Raw genomic sequence first — 16,642 nt, forward strand, 5'->3', positions numbered from 1 at the left:
CAACTATCATCACATATTTTCTTGTATATGTGAAGTCTAAGAAAAAAAATAGAAGATGGACTATTGGAGAAAAGAACAGGGACCCTGGGGAGGGAGGGAAGAGAGAAGTAGAGAAGATATGATCCCAGTACATAAGTATACGTGTATGAAATTGTCACAAAGATTCCCATTATTTTATACAATTAATATATACAAATGAATATCATAAAAAATAACATAGTATTTTAACTATGAGTAGCAACTCACTAAAACGCTTTAAAATTGATTTACTGTGTCAATCAATATTGACATTTATAATGGAATGGAATGGGATATAATAAAATTTACAGGAGTGCAAGTAATGTTTCACAAAACATGCTTTAGTCGTGTGTGTGTGTGTGTGTGTGTGTGTGTGGTGTGAATACACGTATCACAGTTCATTGTAGTTTGAGAATTTTTGCAGTTCATTGTAGTTTGAGAATTTTGAAACCCACTAAGACATTATTTAAGCAGCCAATTCGAATAGCATTTCATAGTGCTTCTTATTCCATAGGAATAATTAATAACTGCCTTTTCTTCATCTATATGCACAGCAATGCTTTTTTAGAGTAGTTATCATTTTGAATGGAAGAAAAAAGTATTAGAGAACATATTACTTTTCATTGTGGAAAATTTGTTTGCAGATCTATTTACATGTGCCACGTGAGCTTCTTAAATGTAGGGACCTGTCCTCAGAGTATGAAATCAGCATTTGGCACTTTGGCATTGTGATTCAGTGCAGATGCTCAATGAATGTTTGGGACATACATTTTGAATGAACAAATGGAAAAAAATCCATGAGTAAGACAAAGTTGTCATGTTCAGCTCCAGCTACTTTGTTCTCAAATGGGAATATGACATATAGAAACCAATTTGGATATATTTATGCAATATCTGCTATTTGGAAAGATTTATAATAGTAACAATTGATATCTATTAATGTGAGGGTGTCACATTGCTGTACTGATGACTGTAAAGCATTATTTGGTTCTAAGACAAATATGCTTTCATGGAAGATTAACTGTCAAGCTTTTCACCCTTTGGAACTTTGGGGTCTGCCAATTGTTCAGCGGCTCATATAGCATGTCACTGTATCACTTCCGTAGTACCCACGTGCCACCATAACATCCAATTTTTAAAACGTGAAAATGGTCAGATAACTATAGCTATTTGTGTATTTGCATCCAGGCATCTGGATATTTGGAAAAATGAATGATTAGTTTATTTTTTCACCTCTTATCTGGAATGTTTGTGTGTACTTGGATATTGTTTTCATGTTAATTCAACTGACAAGCCATAGTCTAATTATTGTGTATATTCTCATAGCTAATAAAATAGTGAATATGAATGACTTTATCATGCCATTATGGGAAGTCCATGCTTGTGAGTGGAATGTATATGGGGGTTAGATTTGTGCCAATAATATGTTGCTGTTGCCTAAATATTGACAGCAGTTCTAATTCACAAAAACATTGAAGTGATTAAAAAAATTAGATGCACATGAAATTCCTTAACAGCCTCATAGAATCATATCATTTAGAAAAATTAATTTTTCATGCAATAATGTAGTTAAAAAGTAGTGAAACTATCAAGTTTCACAGCACATGGTCTTTGGATTCAGAAAGGTCTGGATCCTCAGAGCAATTCCAATTCAGCCAGTCATTTGCTTAATCAACTTAGCAAAATCTTGTAATACATAGAGTGTCAGTTTCATTATCTATAAAAGCAGAGGTCAAAATATGTATTTTCAGTTCTGTCGTGGGCATTACAACATTAAGAGCATATAGATTGCATATTTCCTTGCCTGGAACAGAGTATACTGTTAAATGGTTGATAATTTTATTATTGTTGCTAGAAGGAAAGAGTTAACTTTCCCCCAACATAAATGAACTATTTCCTTAGCTTTTGGATGAATCCTGTTCACCTGTCATCTTAGATATAGATTAAAGGACGTTGGCCTGCTCTCCTGGTTGAGAGGTAGCCTGTCTTTAAGCTTCAGAGCTCCATTCAGTCCTCCATTTCTTCTTCTTTTTTTTTTTTGGTCTTTTTCTGGCTAGGCCTCAGGGAAGGAGAAGGATTTAAGTTACTAAATGAGCTTGCCTTTTGTTTTGTTCATCTCACATTGTTATTGAATTAAAAAAAAAAAAATCTTGATGATGCTGTCTCCCTCAGAAAGGCCACATCAAAAGGTAGAGTTCACCAAAAATAATACACACTTTTTCCGAAGACACAAACAGTTCCTTGAAAAGGATGTCATGCTGTAATTTGTTTTGTGAATTCTATAAACCACAGAACATTGACTTACAGCAAAGTCTGACCTTTCTTTTTCTTTCTTTTTATGTCTCCAAAGCTCCCTCTTCTCTTCTTTGGAGAATATAAAGACCAGCATTTGTGTGTGAGTGTGTATGTATGATTTTATTGGAATACTGAATTTAATTTTTAGCCAGGGTTCTCTGGCTTTGTGTAATAATGTTTTATGGAATGCAATCACTTGTGCAAAGACCAAAGAGAGGCCCATTTGAAACTCTACAAAAAGAATATTTTGTGCTGCTCCTAGGGTGATGGGAAATGCAATATGTGTACTAAGCTCCGCGTTGCACCCCACCGAAAGCAGAAAAATCCTTATGACTGATTCGATGGTAGTAAAATCTCTTCAGGGATTTTTTTGGATAAAGAAAGTCATAACAAGAAATGGGCACATAATTAAGTTTCCAGAGTTCACGTGTCGCAAACATCTTATTGTCCCTCTGGAAGGACAACTTACTATTGACTCAGGCTGACATTTTTCCTGCCACCGGCCCATTTAAAAAAAAAGAAAATCAGAACCGCATTCTCTGAACGATTCTCTGCAATTTCAGTCATAATAACTTTTCTGTCATTTGTGTTCTCTTTTCTATTCATTATGGCAATGTTTTACAACCACCAGGTTGCTATAGAAATGAAAATAAACAAAGAATTGGAAAGAAGCATGTCGCTGGAGCCTGTTCTGCCTCTCTTGCCCATAACATGTGGATTACGTTCTTTGAATGTACTTTCTTCCTTGGTTATCCAGTTGATCTTAAGGAAACAAAGTTGAAAAATTTGTGTTCTCATTCGTGTGAATTCCACACCCCCCAACTTAGATTCTTTTCAAGTCCTTTAAGAATAAATTGGATTTAAACAGATTTAAGAGATGGAAAAAATAAAAGAATGAAAAGAAGGAAGGAGGGGTAATAAAGATAGACAGGAGAGACATGCAGCTGCCTACAGAGATGTTCAGCTAACATCTCTAGGGGCACCCACTGTGGGCACCATGAGGAAAAATCACATCTACTCTGGTAGTTGCTGGTGATTTTTATACTGAGGAGACTCTTTTCTCTCCCACCCCTCAGTGTGGCTCAGAATTGGCCACCTATGACTCAGCCTTCTATAACTGGATAGCAACAGAACAAGAGATAAACCTTATTTCCTTTTAGCCCTCACCATTACAAATATGAAGATTTTTCTCAGTAATGCTTATAAACGTATACACATAAAACCATCTGTGAGTTACTGGACCTATGTTTGGAATTATAACAAAATATTTCTTAAGAATTGCTGTTGTAAAATGTTTGCCACATTTTTTATAATATTAAAATACATGGCATTTATATAATTTTATACAATAATGACTGGGATGGAGAATAAATATGTTTATAAATGCAGATGTTTATAAATATATTGCTTTCTATATTTCTCAGCAAAAGAATTTTTATTTCACCAACATTTTAATATTAACTCTTAAATCACTTCTAGAAACTCTAAGCATGCCTCACAAGTTCCTAATTCTGGTGTGTTGATTTTTCTAGACCAGACTTCAGCAGAATCTGAGCATTTTATTATATCATTTAGTTTTTAGATGCTAATCAGACAATAATCTCTTTATCTATTTTGATAGACAGCAACCTCAAAATTTCATGCAGCTTACTATGCTTAAGTGTAGAATTTTACCTTCAGAGGCAGCATCATTTTGCATTAAGAGGAGCACCAAATATGTTACTATAAAGAAAATAATACTGTACTCCCTGGCAATATCACAAAACCTGGAAGAGAAATGGTTGAGAAAGTATCTCCCAGCTCTCAATTCAGGGCAATATCGGGCAGTATTTCTGAATTAGTAAAAATGTTGACGCTACCTGATTGATACTCCTTAGGTAAGGAAAGTACCTTAATCACTTCAAATATATGTTCTTTTTAAAAAGCATCATCATAAAATTAGCGTTGGCATTTTACTATACTAAAACAATATAAACTTACTAAATATCATATTGTAAACTCACAAAAAGAATGAACTTCTGGACTCTTATAATATTGATATATATGAAAACTCACACATGCATATTCCTAGTTAGAATGTCTGGTTTTATTACAATACATATGTGCTTTTTGTACATAGGTTAGTTATTCTTATCAAGGATCCATTTCTTCAAAAACACAAAGCACTATAATTAACATTGGCCTGTTAGCATAATTTAAAAAAAAAAAAACTCACTAAATGTCATGATTAGGACTCCAGTCTCTGAAGGAGTGATAGTTCTTCTCCAGGATTATAGTGTATGTCAACTTTGTTCTTAGAGTAAAAGTGGTTTGCTCTGTACCTGAGCGTGTAGAGTCCTGAGAGGGATGTAACAAAGATTTTGATCATAAAGAATGCTGAGCTTCAAGCAATGGTTCTTCTTATCAAATGCAAGAGAAAGAAAATGAGGGGGCTGGGGATGTGGCTCAAGCCATAGCGTGCTCGCCTGGCATGCGTGTGGCCCGGGTTTGATCCTCAGCACCACATACAAACAAAGATGTTGTGTCCGCCAAAAACTAAAAAATAAATATTAAAATTATCTCTCTCTCTCTCTAAAAAAAAAAGAAAAGAAAATGAGAAAATATGCTCCTTTGACATACAAGCTCTGGCACATAAATCAGTCACAGTATGTGACAGCTGCATCTGACTCTGAACATCAGTTAGGCAACTCCCCAGCCCAAGGTATAGTTGAGGAAACTAAGACACACAAAGAAAAAGCTTATATACAATGAAGCAACAAGAGCAGCCTTTCACTAAAAGAGGCATTTTAAATATATTTGTGAAATGTGCAGAGTCTGAGGAAGAGTGAGAAGCCCAGAAAACAACTATTTTTTTCCATATCTACCATGACATGAACTTGGCCTCCTTCTGGACTCCTGGGATGCATCTGGAAACAAAGGGGCAAATACTCTCTTTCACTGGGGAGCTTGCATGTAGTGGAAAAATCAGAAAAACAGTGAACATAGTAAATTGTGTGTCTTTTTGGAAGGTGTTACAGGGAAAGGCAAAAGAGAGTCTTGGAGGTAGTGGTAGGTATAGGAGAAAAGTCTTGAGAAAAATTAATAGATAAATAAGGATTTGAAAGAAGTGAGAGAGTCATCTAGGAAGAAGCCTTCTAGGGAGAAAGAAGAGTCAGGGTAAATTCCCTACACCTCTGTGAACAATGCTGCCATGCACAGAGGAGACCAAGTATCTCTTTGAGATCCCAGTTTCAAGTCTTTTGAGTAAATCTCCAAGAGTGGGATGGCTAAATCACATGGTGTTTGTGGTATATGTATTTTTAATTTTTTTGAGGACATTTCACACTGTTTCTCACCTTTTTACATTCCCAGCAACCGTGTACAAGTTTCCAGTTCTTCATATCCAACAGCCTGTCTGTCAATAGTTGGATAAAAGAAAATGTAGTGTTTACATGCAAACACTACATTTTATTTTATCCAACTATTGGATAAAAGCCTTAAAAAAGAAAATTCTCCATATGTGACAACATGTATGAACCTTGAGGACACTATACTAGGTGCAATTAACTAGTCACAAAAGGCCAAATATTGCATTATTTCTACTTATATGAGATATCTAAAATAGTCCACTTCATAGAAGCAGAGAGTCCAATAGTAATTACCAGGGGCTGAGGAGAGGGGGGAGTGGAAAGTCATTTGAAGGGTGTAAAATTTCAGTTATGCAACATGAATATGTTCTAGAGATCTGCTGGGCAGCATTGTAAATAACGATACCATATTGTACACCCAAAGTTCTGTTAAGAAGGTGGACCTCATGTTAAGTGTTCTTACAATAACAGAAAGAAAGAAATGGAAGAGGGAAGGGAGGAGGAGGGAAGAAGAAGAGAAGAGAAGGGAAGGAAGGGTGGAAAAAAAAAGAAAAACTTCAAGATGATTGAAATTAATCAATAATTTATCACCCTTTAAAAAGTTTGCAATCACAGAAAACAAGGTGGAATGGTGATTTCCAGGGCTTTAGGGGAGGGGAGAAATGTGAGTTTTTGAGTAATTGTTTAATGTATACAGAGTTTCAGTTTGAGAAGTTGAAAACCCTTCTGGAGTTGAAGGATGGGTTGCATAACAATGAATGTACATTGAACTGTATTGCAAAAATAGTTAAATGGTACATTTTATGTTAGGCACGTGTTACTACAAAAACATATTTTGTTGTTGTTGTTTAAAAATGCCTTTTTGCAGCTGGTCATGGTGAAGAATGCCTGTAATCCCATTGGCTCCGGAGGCTGAAGCAGGAGGATCATGAGTTCAAAGCCAGCCTCAGCAAAAGCTAGGTGCTAAGCAACTCAGTGAGACCTGTCTCTAAATAGAATACAAAATAGGGCGGGGGATGTGGCTCAGTGGTTGAGTGCCCCTGAGTTCAATCCCTGGTACCCCTCCATTAAAAAAAAAAAATCCTTTTCCCAGAGTGCATCAGGCATGTATGTAAATAGAATCCTGGCAGAGAGTGGCAAGAGACAGAGACTTGTAGGTCATAATAAAAAAATAAAATGAAATAAAAATAAAAGGTTTTGCTTTATGCTGAGAGACATAATGCAGGTCTGATTAAACCCTGTGGACCTGATGGCCGTCATGTTGAGATATTGTGAGCAAGAGATGGAGGATAAAGAGGGAAAACAGGCAGTAAGGGAGCCTCTGTCTTAGCCATAGTCTTCATCAGGAAGTGATAATGCTAACACAGGTGATAGCAGTGGAGGACTTGGGATGTGATACATTCCTGGACATGTTTTAAAAGTGTAAATAGTAGTATTTGATAGTTTGGCTATGGTGTGTGTGTGTGTGGGGGGAGCTGCCAAAGATGGGGAATTGAGGCAAAAAAGAAAAGGGAGGGTGGTAAAAGAGAGAAGAAGCAACGAAATGTGTGTGTGTGTGTGTGTGTGTGTGTGTGTTGGAGTGTGAGGAGATGTAAAGTTGAGCTAAGGAAGTAGAACAGGACCTACTCAGGTTAGGGCTGAGATGAGCACCAGCTGTGCCTATGTCCTCACAGCTCCCAGACATGACCCTCTTCCAGAGATGCCCATGATAATATCCTTTCATTTGGTGCTTTCCCCACTGCCGTCCAGTGGTCAGTGAGGTGCTGGCAGATGTCCTGAAGCCCCGACAGCCCTAGCAGCTGCCTGGAATCTGTTCAGCTGATGTTCTTTGATGTGCTGCCTTGGCCACTTGTCCAGGTGCAGACGGTCAGGAAGAGTTTTCCTTGCAAGCACCTTTCCTTTGTCCTTCATGCACCAACATATATGAATGGACGGGGAAAGGTGCATAATATAATTACACATTTTAAAGAAAAATCTTTTAAAAAAATCAACAGAAGTACTTACACCATTTGAAAATGTCTGATTTTATAATCTGATGCTTTTAAGCCATGACCTACAACTAGACTATAAAAAATGCAGACTTGGATTTTTACCTATAATTCACATATGCACCATTATATATATGCCATGATAAATGACACAGAGGGACAAGTCTGCTGTCTTGGAGATGGCATAAATCAGATCAGGGCACTCCCTACTCAAAACTTCCAGGCTCTCTTTCTTATTCAGAATGAAACTCAGGGTCCAGTGGTGGCCTCCAGAGCCCTACAGGAACTGGCTTTATTGCCACATTTCTGACCTCTTTTCAACCATTTTTCCTGTCATGTACTTGGTGTCACCTGCAGTGACATCCATGTGATGCTCTGAATACCTGGAAGACCCTCCAGGGTCAAGGTGTTTGGTGGAGCTCTCCTCTCTGGCCACTTCTCTTTGCTCATAATTGCAGGTGACCTGCCTCTTGTGTCATACAGTACCACTCTCAGCTCTGTTGTTACCACCTCCACTGACCTTCTCTGTGTACACATCTAAACTTGTGCCAACCTGTGACTTTGTGTATAACTTACTTTTTTTCTTAGTATTTTCTTATTTGTTATAATTAGTTATACGTGACAGTAGAATGCATTTTGACCCATCATACTTAAATGGAGTCTAACTTCTCATTCTTCTGGTTGTATATGATGTAGAGTTACACAGGTCATATAATCATATATTTACGTAGAGTAATAATGTCTGATTAATTCTATTATCCTTCTCCCCCCTCTACCCCTTCCCATCCCTTTACTCTCCACTGTCTAATCCAAAGTACCTCTAGTCTTCCCTAGCATCCCCCAAATTGTGAATTAACATCTGCATATCAGAGAAAACATTAAGCCTTGGGTTCTATTGGATTGGCTTATTTACTGAGCATGTTATTCTCCAGTTCCATCCATTTACTGGCAAATGCCACAATTTCATTCTTCTTTTAGGCTGAGTAATATTCCACTGTGTGTGTGTGTGTGTGTGTGTGTGTGTATTACATTTTCTTTATCCTTTCATCTGTTGGGCAACTAGGTTGATTCCATAGTTTAGCTATTGTGAACTGTGCTGCTATAAACATTGATGTGGCTGTGTCACTGTAGTATGCTGATTTTAAATCCTTTGGGTATAGACTGAGGAGTGGGATAATTGGATCAAATGGTGGTTCCATTCCAAATTTTCTGAGCAATCTCCTTACTGCTTTCCAGAGTGGTTGCACCAATTTGCAGTCCCACCTTTCTCCTCATATCCTCACCAACCTTTATTGTTGCTTGTATTCTTGATAATTGCCATTCTGACTAGAGTGAGATGAAATCTCAGTGTAGTTTTGATTTGCACTTCTCTAATTGCTAGAGATATTGAGCAGTTTTCCATATATTCTCATGACTTACTTTTCTCCTTAGTCTTTACTACATGTTTGCTTGTTTATATACTTTCTCCCCTATTTAAAAGTAAATTATATCAAGGCAAGAGATCAATTAGGTTGTTTTCTGATGTGAACCCTGTCCTACAACAGTGCCTGGCACAACATAGGTAGTTGGTAAAGATTTACTGAGCCAAAAAAAAAAAAAAAGTGAATGTATTGAACTTTGTAACTGTGTGAAGCACTGTGCAGTTGTCTACTTTCCAGTTCTTGGAACGCTCACCACTGCCCACAGTCCTTCCTCCCCAATTGGCTCAAAAGCAGGCTCTCCTGGTTCCGTTTCAGGCGTGTGGCTTTGGATCTCCTGGTCCTGTAGCCTCCTCTTCCATTGCATCCCCATTTACACCATATGCCCATGCACAGCAAACTATTCATCCACACCCTTTCAATTTCCCATGCCTTCTCCCTTGCCCTCCATCTGCTGAATCATCTTCCCTACTTTTGTTCCTGGCAACCTCCTACACTAACATCTCTCACCTTTCATGTCCCCGCTGGTGAACTTTCCTCTTATGGTTTCATCCCTGCTGGTTGCCCACACTCCTGTTTCTTGGTACATTGTGTGTATTGAGCTTTTCCTACACCAAACTCAAAGAAAAGTTTTCCTTCGAATTCACAGTCTCCTTGAGGGCACAGTTATAATTTATTTGTATCCTTGTATCCCGGCTCCATCTCAGCACTTTCCATAGAGGGGTTCAGTAAGCGGCCACTGAATGAATACAAACATAGTTTGGGGTAACTCTGTAGACTGAGGGGTTTTGAATGCCTTACAATTTGAGCTTCAGGCAGGAAGCCAGAGCCGCTCTTCTATGATGCGCCTGTCTTGTAGCTGAGCAGGAGATGAGTGGGTAGCATCTCACTCTTTCACTCAGCACTTGCTGGAGTGAGTCATTGGGAAATGACTAGTGCGGTTCAGCTTAAGGACAGGCCTGCACAGGACTCAATGTCAGTGTGGCCAATGGTTTGGCCAGTGACTAGAGATGAAGTCGTTCCAGGGATCTGATTCCAACTGAGGAGGTTCAGAATCTGAATCAATGATTCCAAATCAACTGGAAAGATATCGCAAATGGGATTCTTTTTTCCTGAGTGTGTTCAGTCTCTAGTCATATGATCTATGTCTTCCTTCGTAGTAGCCTTTACCTTTATTTTTATAAGTTCAATGTTCTCTCACCTGGGATGGAGATATGCAAGGAAGAAGGAGGAAGGTTGTTCTTCAAGAAGACTGTGACAGAATCAACAGAGGTCAGGAATACAAAAACACAAAACCAAACAAAAACCATGTATGCTACTAGTATTGCTTCAATCACTTGTTTTCTAGCAAAGAAATGGACATGAAAACCAAGATTAGGCCTTCTTTATTCTTCTGTGGCATAGCAACTATTTTGTTCAATGCCTGCTTCTTTGATTTACTTTCTTGCCTTGCAAAAGTACATTCTTGAGTTTTTTAGAAAAGGTGCTTTGGAAGTCCTTCCCTGTCAAAGTATTTTTTATTTAAGGACACACTGAAATACTAGCCTGTAATGGCTGGGAGTAGAAATAAAGTTTAAAAATGATTTTCCTTCAGAATGAAAACACATTGACTGCTCCTCATAAGACACGTCTATTGCTATCTACTGGTTTCTTTAGAGGATATCCTTTTTCTTTCTTCAAGATCTTTGGGTTGTCTGAAGATCATGAGCCTGTGTCAAACAAAGGCTGCATTTTTAAAACAGCTTCAAATTCGTTAGATTTATTAAGTCATAGACTTGAGTAAGTTTCAGTCCCTAAAAAGTATCAACAATTATTGTGAGTTGATAGTTTTCTCTCCTCTCTTTTCTTGACTTTCTCAGGGACTTCTATTATTCAAATACAAGGCTTCTGCAATGATTATTTGTCTCATATTTTCTCACCTACTGTATAGTTGACATATTTGCTTCCCCTTGAGGTGTTACCATTTCTTTGATTTACTTCCTTTCTTTGTAGAAGTATATTCTTGGAACTTCTGAGAATTTTACTTTGCAGAGCATCTATTATTTTGTTAATAGATGTGATTGTCATTTGTCTTTATTTCCAGAGTTCTTTGATTGCTCAGCATGTCTTTGTTTTGAAACTAAAAGATTTTCTTGAGTTTCTCTGAGAATAGTATTTCTATTTCTTTACTTATCTCTGTTTCACCTAGTCATTTGTATGTTCATTTTAATCCGCCCTCCCATACCACTGGATCTCCTTCTTTGTCAAGAAATCCCTGATTTTCCATTGGTGTTTAAGGAATTAGTAGCTGGTGTCTTCTTTCCCAGGGATCACATAAATGATCCAGTAGATTTACAGTGTATTAGAGCTGAAGTCCCTTTGCCTCTGCTAAACCCCAAGTTAGGATTAGCACTGTAAGAAGTATTTAATGGCCTCTGAATTCCCTTAAATGACCAAATAAGAAGGACTATATTTGGGGCACTTATAACTACAGTAGAACCTTAGCTTTGATTACCATGTCCTTTTCCTCAAGAAAGAGAATCTGAATGTCCTCTATGGTTGCTGGCATAGAAAAAGGTAATCAAGAGATAGTCTTTTCTTTTCTTTTCTTTCTTTCTTTTTTTATTTGGGGGGTGGTGGTGGGGGTACCAGGGATTGAACTCAGAGACACCTGACCACTGAGTCACATCCCCAGCCCTGTTTTGTATTTTATTTAGAGACAGGGTTTCAAAGATTTGCTTAGTGCCTAGCTAAGTTGCTGAGGATGGCTTTGAACTCTCAATCCTCCTGCCTCAGCCTCCAGAGTCACTGGGATTATAGGCTTGGGCCATGGCACCCGGCTTGGTATTGTTAACTGTCTGTCATTTCTTTAATTTGTTTTCAGCCCTGTCTCTCTTTCCCTTCACCAGACCTCTTCCCTCAGTGGGGCTCCACTAGGTAGAGTGTATCTCACCTGTTCTGTGGGCCCTGATAGCAGATCATGTGCAGGACAGTAGCTTTCTTTTCTTCTCTTTTTTATATGCTCCCATCAACTTCCCTCTTCTGGATATTTGTTAAAAATCTGTTCGTTGACATCTCCCTCGTTCTCTTTTATTCTTAAATATTTTCAGAAATCTGATGTTTGTCAACATTTTATTTGTAAATAATATTGGAATTATAGGAAAGTTGTCAAAATGGTAGTGTTTTCTTTGTCTTAATAACTTATAGAAATCATAAGTTGATCAAAATAAAGAAACTGATATTTGTATAATGTTGTTAGTTAAAACTACAAATTATATGTGGGACTGTAAATTTTCCACTAATGTCTTTCTGGGATTTGAATCAAATTCAATCCCCACATAAAGCTTAGATGTCAGACTTCCTTGGTCTTCCAACATTTAGTAATAGTCTAAATATTCCTTAGTTTTTTTTTTTTTGCTTTTTGTTTTTGTTTTGTGGCCATGACTCTTGAAGAATACTATTAGTATTTTGTTAAATGACCTTGTTAAGTTTTTTCTGATGTTTCACCATCATTAGACTTGAGGTTATATTTTTGTAACAGGAATACCACCGAACCAATCTGCCTTTCTTCATACATCTTACCATGGAGTATGGACCCAAAGGGCCATATCTCTGAAAATATTAACCTTGCTCACTTAATTAAGGTAATGCCTGCAAGTCTTCTTTATTGTAAAGTATCTAATTTTTTTTCCAGTGCGATATCTTTGGATAGATATTTTGGCAGTATGGAAATACAATGTTTCTCCTCAAACTTTTGCCTAGTAATTTTAGTATCCATCCATAAGTCTTGCCTCCATCAAATATTTCTGTCTTGTTCAATTAGTGATGTTTCTATTTTCCCCATTATTTCAGAGTTGTTTGTTGATATTTTTCTGTAAGGAAGAGTTATTTTCTTACTGTGTCTGTCCCTTTTCACTCTGTGATTTATTTATCATACTATGGACACATGAATACTTACTTGATTTTATGAATATGATCCATAGTATAATTTTTAACTTTTTTCTTAAAATTTTTCTAGCGTTAGCCATTGAGAGCTCTTTTGCATTGGTTCCTAAGTTCTGTTGACATCCCCTCTTTCCTTTTTGAGCATTTCCTTAACCATGTCATGACAAGATGCCTTAGAGTCCCCTTCTGTTTTCTGTGGGTGCAGTTCTGGAATCAACCACTTCAAGGATCCCTGGATACTTTTATTGGAGATTAAAATTAGAAAACAAAATCTGAATAGTATGTATGTTTCTTGTTACAGATGTGTCATTGTTATTAGAAAATTTATACATATGCATGCATTTAAAGTTATTTCTATGTCTATTTAATTGATATATAGTAAAAGCCATGAGTTCATAAGTGTATCCTTATATTACTTTTTAGTAGGATATTGGGAAAGATAAGTATGTTTGGTTAGCCATCTTCAGCCAGAAAATACAGTCCTTCAGAGAAAACATTAAATAAACGAATTCGAGTGTTTGTTCTAAGAAAAATTTTCTATTCTTCCCACTTGATGCTCCAGTACAAGTGTTTTAGTTCTTCCAACATTCTCTTCGTTCACTTTGTATTTCTGTAACAGAGTATCTGAAACAAGGTCATTGATATTAAACTGAAAATTATTTGACTGATGTTTCTGGAGGCTAGGAAGTTCAAGACTTTGGTGCTAGTTAGTGTCTGGCCAGGGCCTACATGCTGTCCTAACATGGTGGAAAGGCAAGTGGGAAAAGAGAGAGGGAAAAAACAAAATAGAACAGGAGAACATCATTTTGTCAGAGTCCAGGCCCATAATGCTGGCATGAATTCATTAATTCCTAATGATTAATTTCTTAGAGCCCCTGCCAATACTCTTACAATAGCCACCAAATTTCAACATGAGTTTTGGAAAAGATATTCAAACCATTAACAGATAGATACCCTAGATTATTTGAATAAACGTCAATCCAGACTGTCATAAATAGAAGAAGGCAAACAGGTCCATGTACATTTGTTAAATAATTGCAAAAATGAAGAGATCTGTGGTGTCTTCATTATATCAATTTGGGGGGGGGGGGTGTCAAGAAAGAGTTTAAGGTCAGCAATAGGAAAATATAATAAGATTCAGTTCAAAATTCAGCACATCTTTAAGCCAAAACAGTGTTTGGAACATAATAGGTACTCAATATGTGTTTGCTAAAAATGAATGAGTAAACCTTCACCAACATCACCATCTATGAACATCTGTTGCCATATAGGTTAGTACATAATTAACAGCATATTTTTGAGTATAATATCACACTGCTCTGTTCTAATCATGCACAACTAATTCATTCAACATACTACTATTCAACAAACTACAATTGTAAGCATGTATTATTTTATGTGAAAGGAGTCTATAAGATAATGTGTTTTTTTTTTCCAAAAATTTCTGTCATTTTTTTTTCAAAAATTTTTGTCATTTTCTTGAGTGACTTCAGATGTATAGGATTAGTCCTGTGAGATGGAACATTTTGAAAACCTGTGTGAAATTGTAAAACCCTTATGTGTGTGAATGCAGGAATGATCCAAGAAAGGTGTTATTTGCTTAAGACAAAAACCAAATTATTTGTTCTTCAAGAAAGTACCTAGGATTAATAAAACTAAGTAGAGTTTTGATAAAACATTCTTGCTTCATTGAGAAAACTTGCTCCAGTATCTCAACAACACATGGCTATTTTGTTCATATGACAAATAGTGAATTAGTTATATGTGACACTTTTTACAATGTAAGAGCTGATGTTATTGGCGAGGGAAAGGATCCAATATATCTCTTCAAACAATAGAGCTATAGAAGAAATTCTTAATTTTATTGAAAAAAATAATGAATTTAATTGTACATAGTAAATAACATTAAGGTTTTACAAGTTTCACTGATGGGCTATCCAGTTTTATGTGGTTTTCCAATTATTGGAAGGAATACCATGGAAATCATCTAACATGTACATTTATAAGATTGAAGGATAAAATTTGCATGATCGTGGTAAAGTTATTAAAATATTTAATTAATTTACATCTCTAGATAAAGTTTATTTACATCATTTTTTATTTTCTAAGTTTAACAACTTCTCACTTATGACATGAAATTTATTTTTAAATGTAAAATTAATATATGATTATTGTAGAAAATCTGGGAAATTTACACACACAAAAATTAAAAGAATTATTCCACTGCTCAAGAAACACCACTTTAATATTTGTCTTAGATATTTTTCAGAAACACACTGTAGAGAACATATTCCTTTTAAAATCATGATAGTGTGCATTTGCTCCCATTTTATTAAAGTCTTTGAATTTGTACATTGGTACGCTGGTCTCAGGCCTGGGTGACTTTTAAAAAAAAAATTCATCAAGTCCTGTGGCATGCACTCATCATTCTCCCTCAAAACTGACACTGATGAGAGAGGGTTGGGGGCTCTGAGAAGGTTGGAGAGGTAAGTGCTGATGTGTCTGAGTGGGGCCAGCAGGGGCTGCTGTCATGGATGAGCTGCCACATTCCTGGTGTGTCTGACCTTGGACTCACTTAACATTATAGTCTGGATTCTATTAAGGAATTTTGTGTTTTTCCTTTGTAAGAGTCACCCCCTACCATGACAAATATTTTAAAATATTTCTTAAAAAAAAAAAAAAAGTCAGGAAAGCAAACTTTTTCCCAAAAGAAATTTATAGTTCAAATTTACACCAAGTTCCCACTAACTAGAGCAAGCTAGGTTTTTGCTAAAGCTTCGATTTTCCTCTGTAAAACATTAGTCACTCCCTTGGAAGAAGAAGGCTTTTTTTTTTTTTTTTTTTTTTTAATAGGCAGTAGGATAAAACAGCTACAGATGTGCATGTAATATGATGGGTTTTAGAATGTACCTGCAGAATGCGGGTGTGTGTCTATGTGTGTATATTCAATTCTGAGAAAAAAAGATGAAAGAGAAAAGGCTGAATTGGAATGCAAAAATAATAGTGATGCAGTATTAAGGAAATGATGTGTTTTTGATCCATTCAAATGGTGTTTTCTTTACCCATTTTCTTTATTCCCGGGAAGTTCTGAAAGTTGTGCCAAGTTGTTTTCACTGAAACAATTTTAAAAGTATGTGCATTTCCCATGTGTGACTATTGCCTTTTTACTGTGCAGGACTGTCCTGATGCCTGTGGCCAAAGAGTTTGATCCGGACATGGTCCTGGTTTCCGCTGGATTTGATGCATTAGAAGGCCACACCCCTCCTCTGGGGGGGTACAAGGTGACAGCAAAGTGTAAGTCTCTCATTCAGGACTTTATGAAATGCTATGCTATCATAACATCTTTTAGGATTTTGGAAAGACAATATGTTTCACACAAGTCCAGTAAATTTTGGTGATTTACTGCACCAAAATGATTCAAATGGTGTTTATTGCTCTGTCAGATTCATGTCTCAGTGAAAACTGGCCTTTAAGGAAAACAAAGTTGAATGGTTTCTTTAGTGAACTTGGTGGGACATGTCAGGACCTTTATACCTTTCAGGAGTCCCATTTTTCATTTAAAGACAGAAGTGATAGGGCTTCTGTTTAAAATATGCTGGAAAAGCTACTGGGTTTTTTTCTGCCAGAAGAATGGAAGTCTTTGTCTTTGTTT

The 16,642-nt window shown here is 36.6% G+C and overlaps 1 protein-coding gene across 1 annotated transcript in view; it reads left to right on the top strand.

Moving 5' to 3' along the window:
* Positions 1-16,642, top strand: part of Hdac9 (histone deacetylase 9) — an 861,354-nt gene that overhangs the window by 724,530 nt on the left and 120,182 nt on the right. Inside the window, exon 24 of the mRNA XM_071613675.1 lies at positions 16,166-16,284. Coding sequence (XP_071469776.1) covers positions 16,166-16,284 — 119 coding nt within the window. The remainder of the gene's footprint in view (positions 1-16,165; positions 16,285-16,642) is intronic.

Source organism: Marmota flaviventris, chromosome 1, assembly GCF_047511675.1.
Source record: "Marmota flaviventris isolate mMarFla1 chromosome 1, mMarFla1.hap1, whole genome shotgun sequence".
In the NCBI taxonomy this organism is placed as follows: Eukaryota; Metazoa; Chordata; class Mammalia; order Rodentia; family Sciuridae; genus Marmota; species Marmota flaviventris.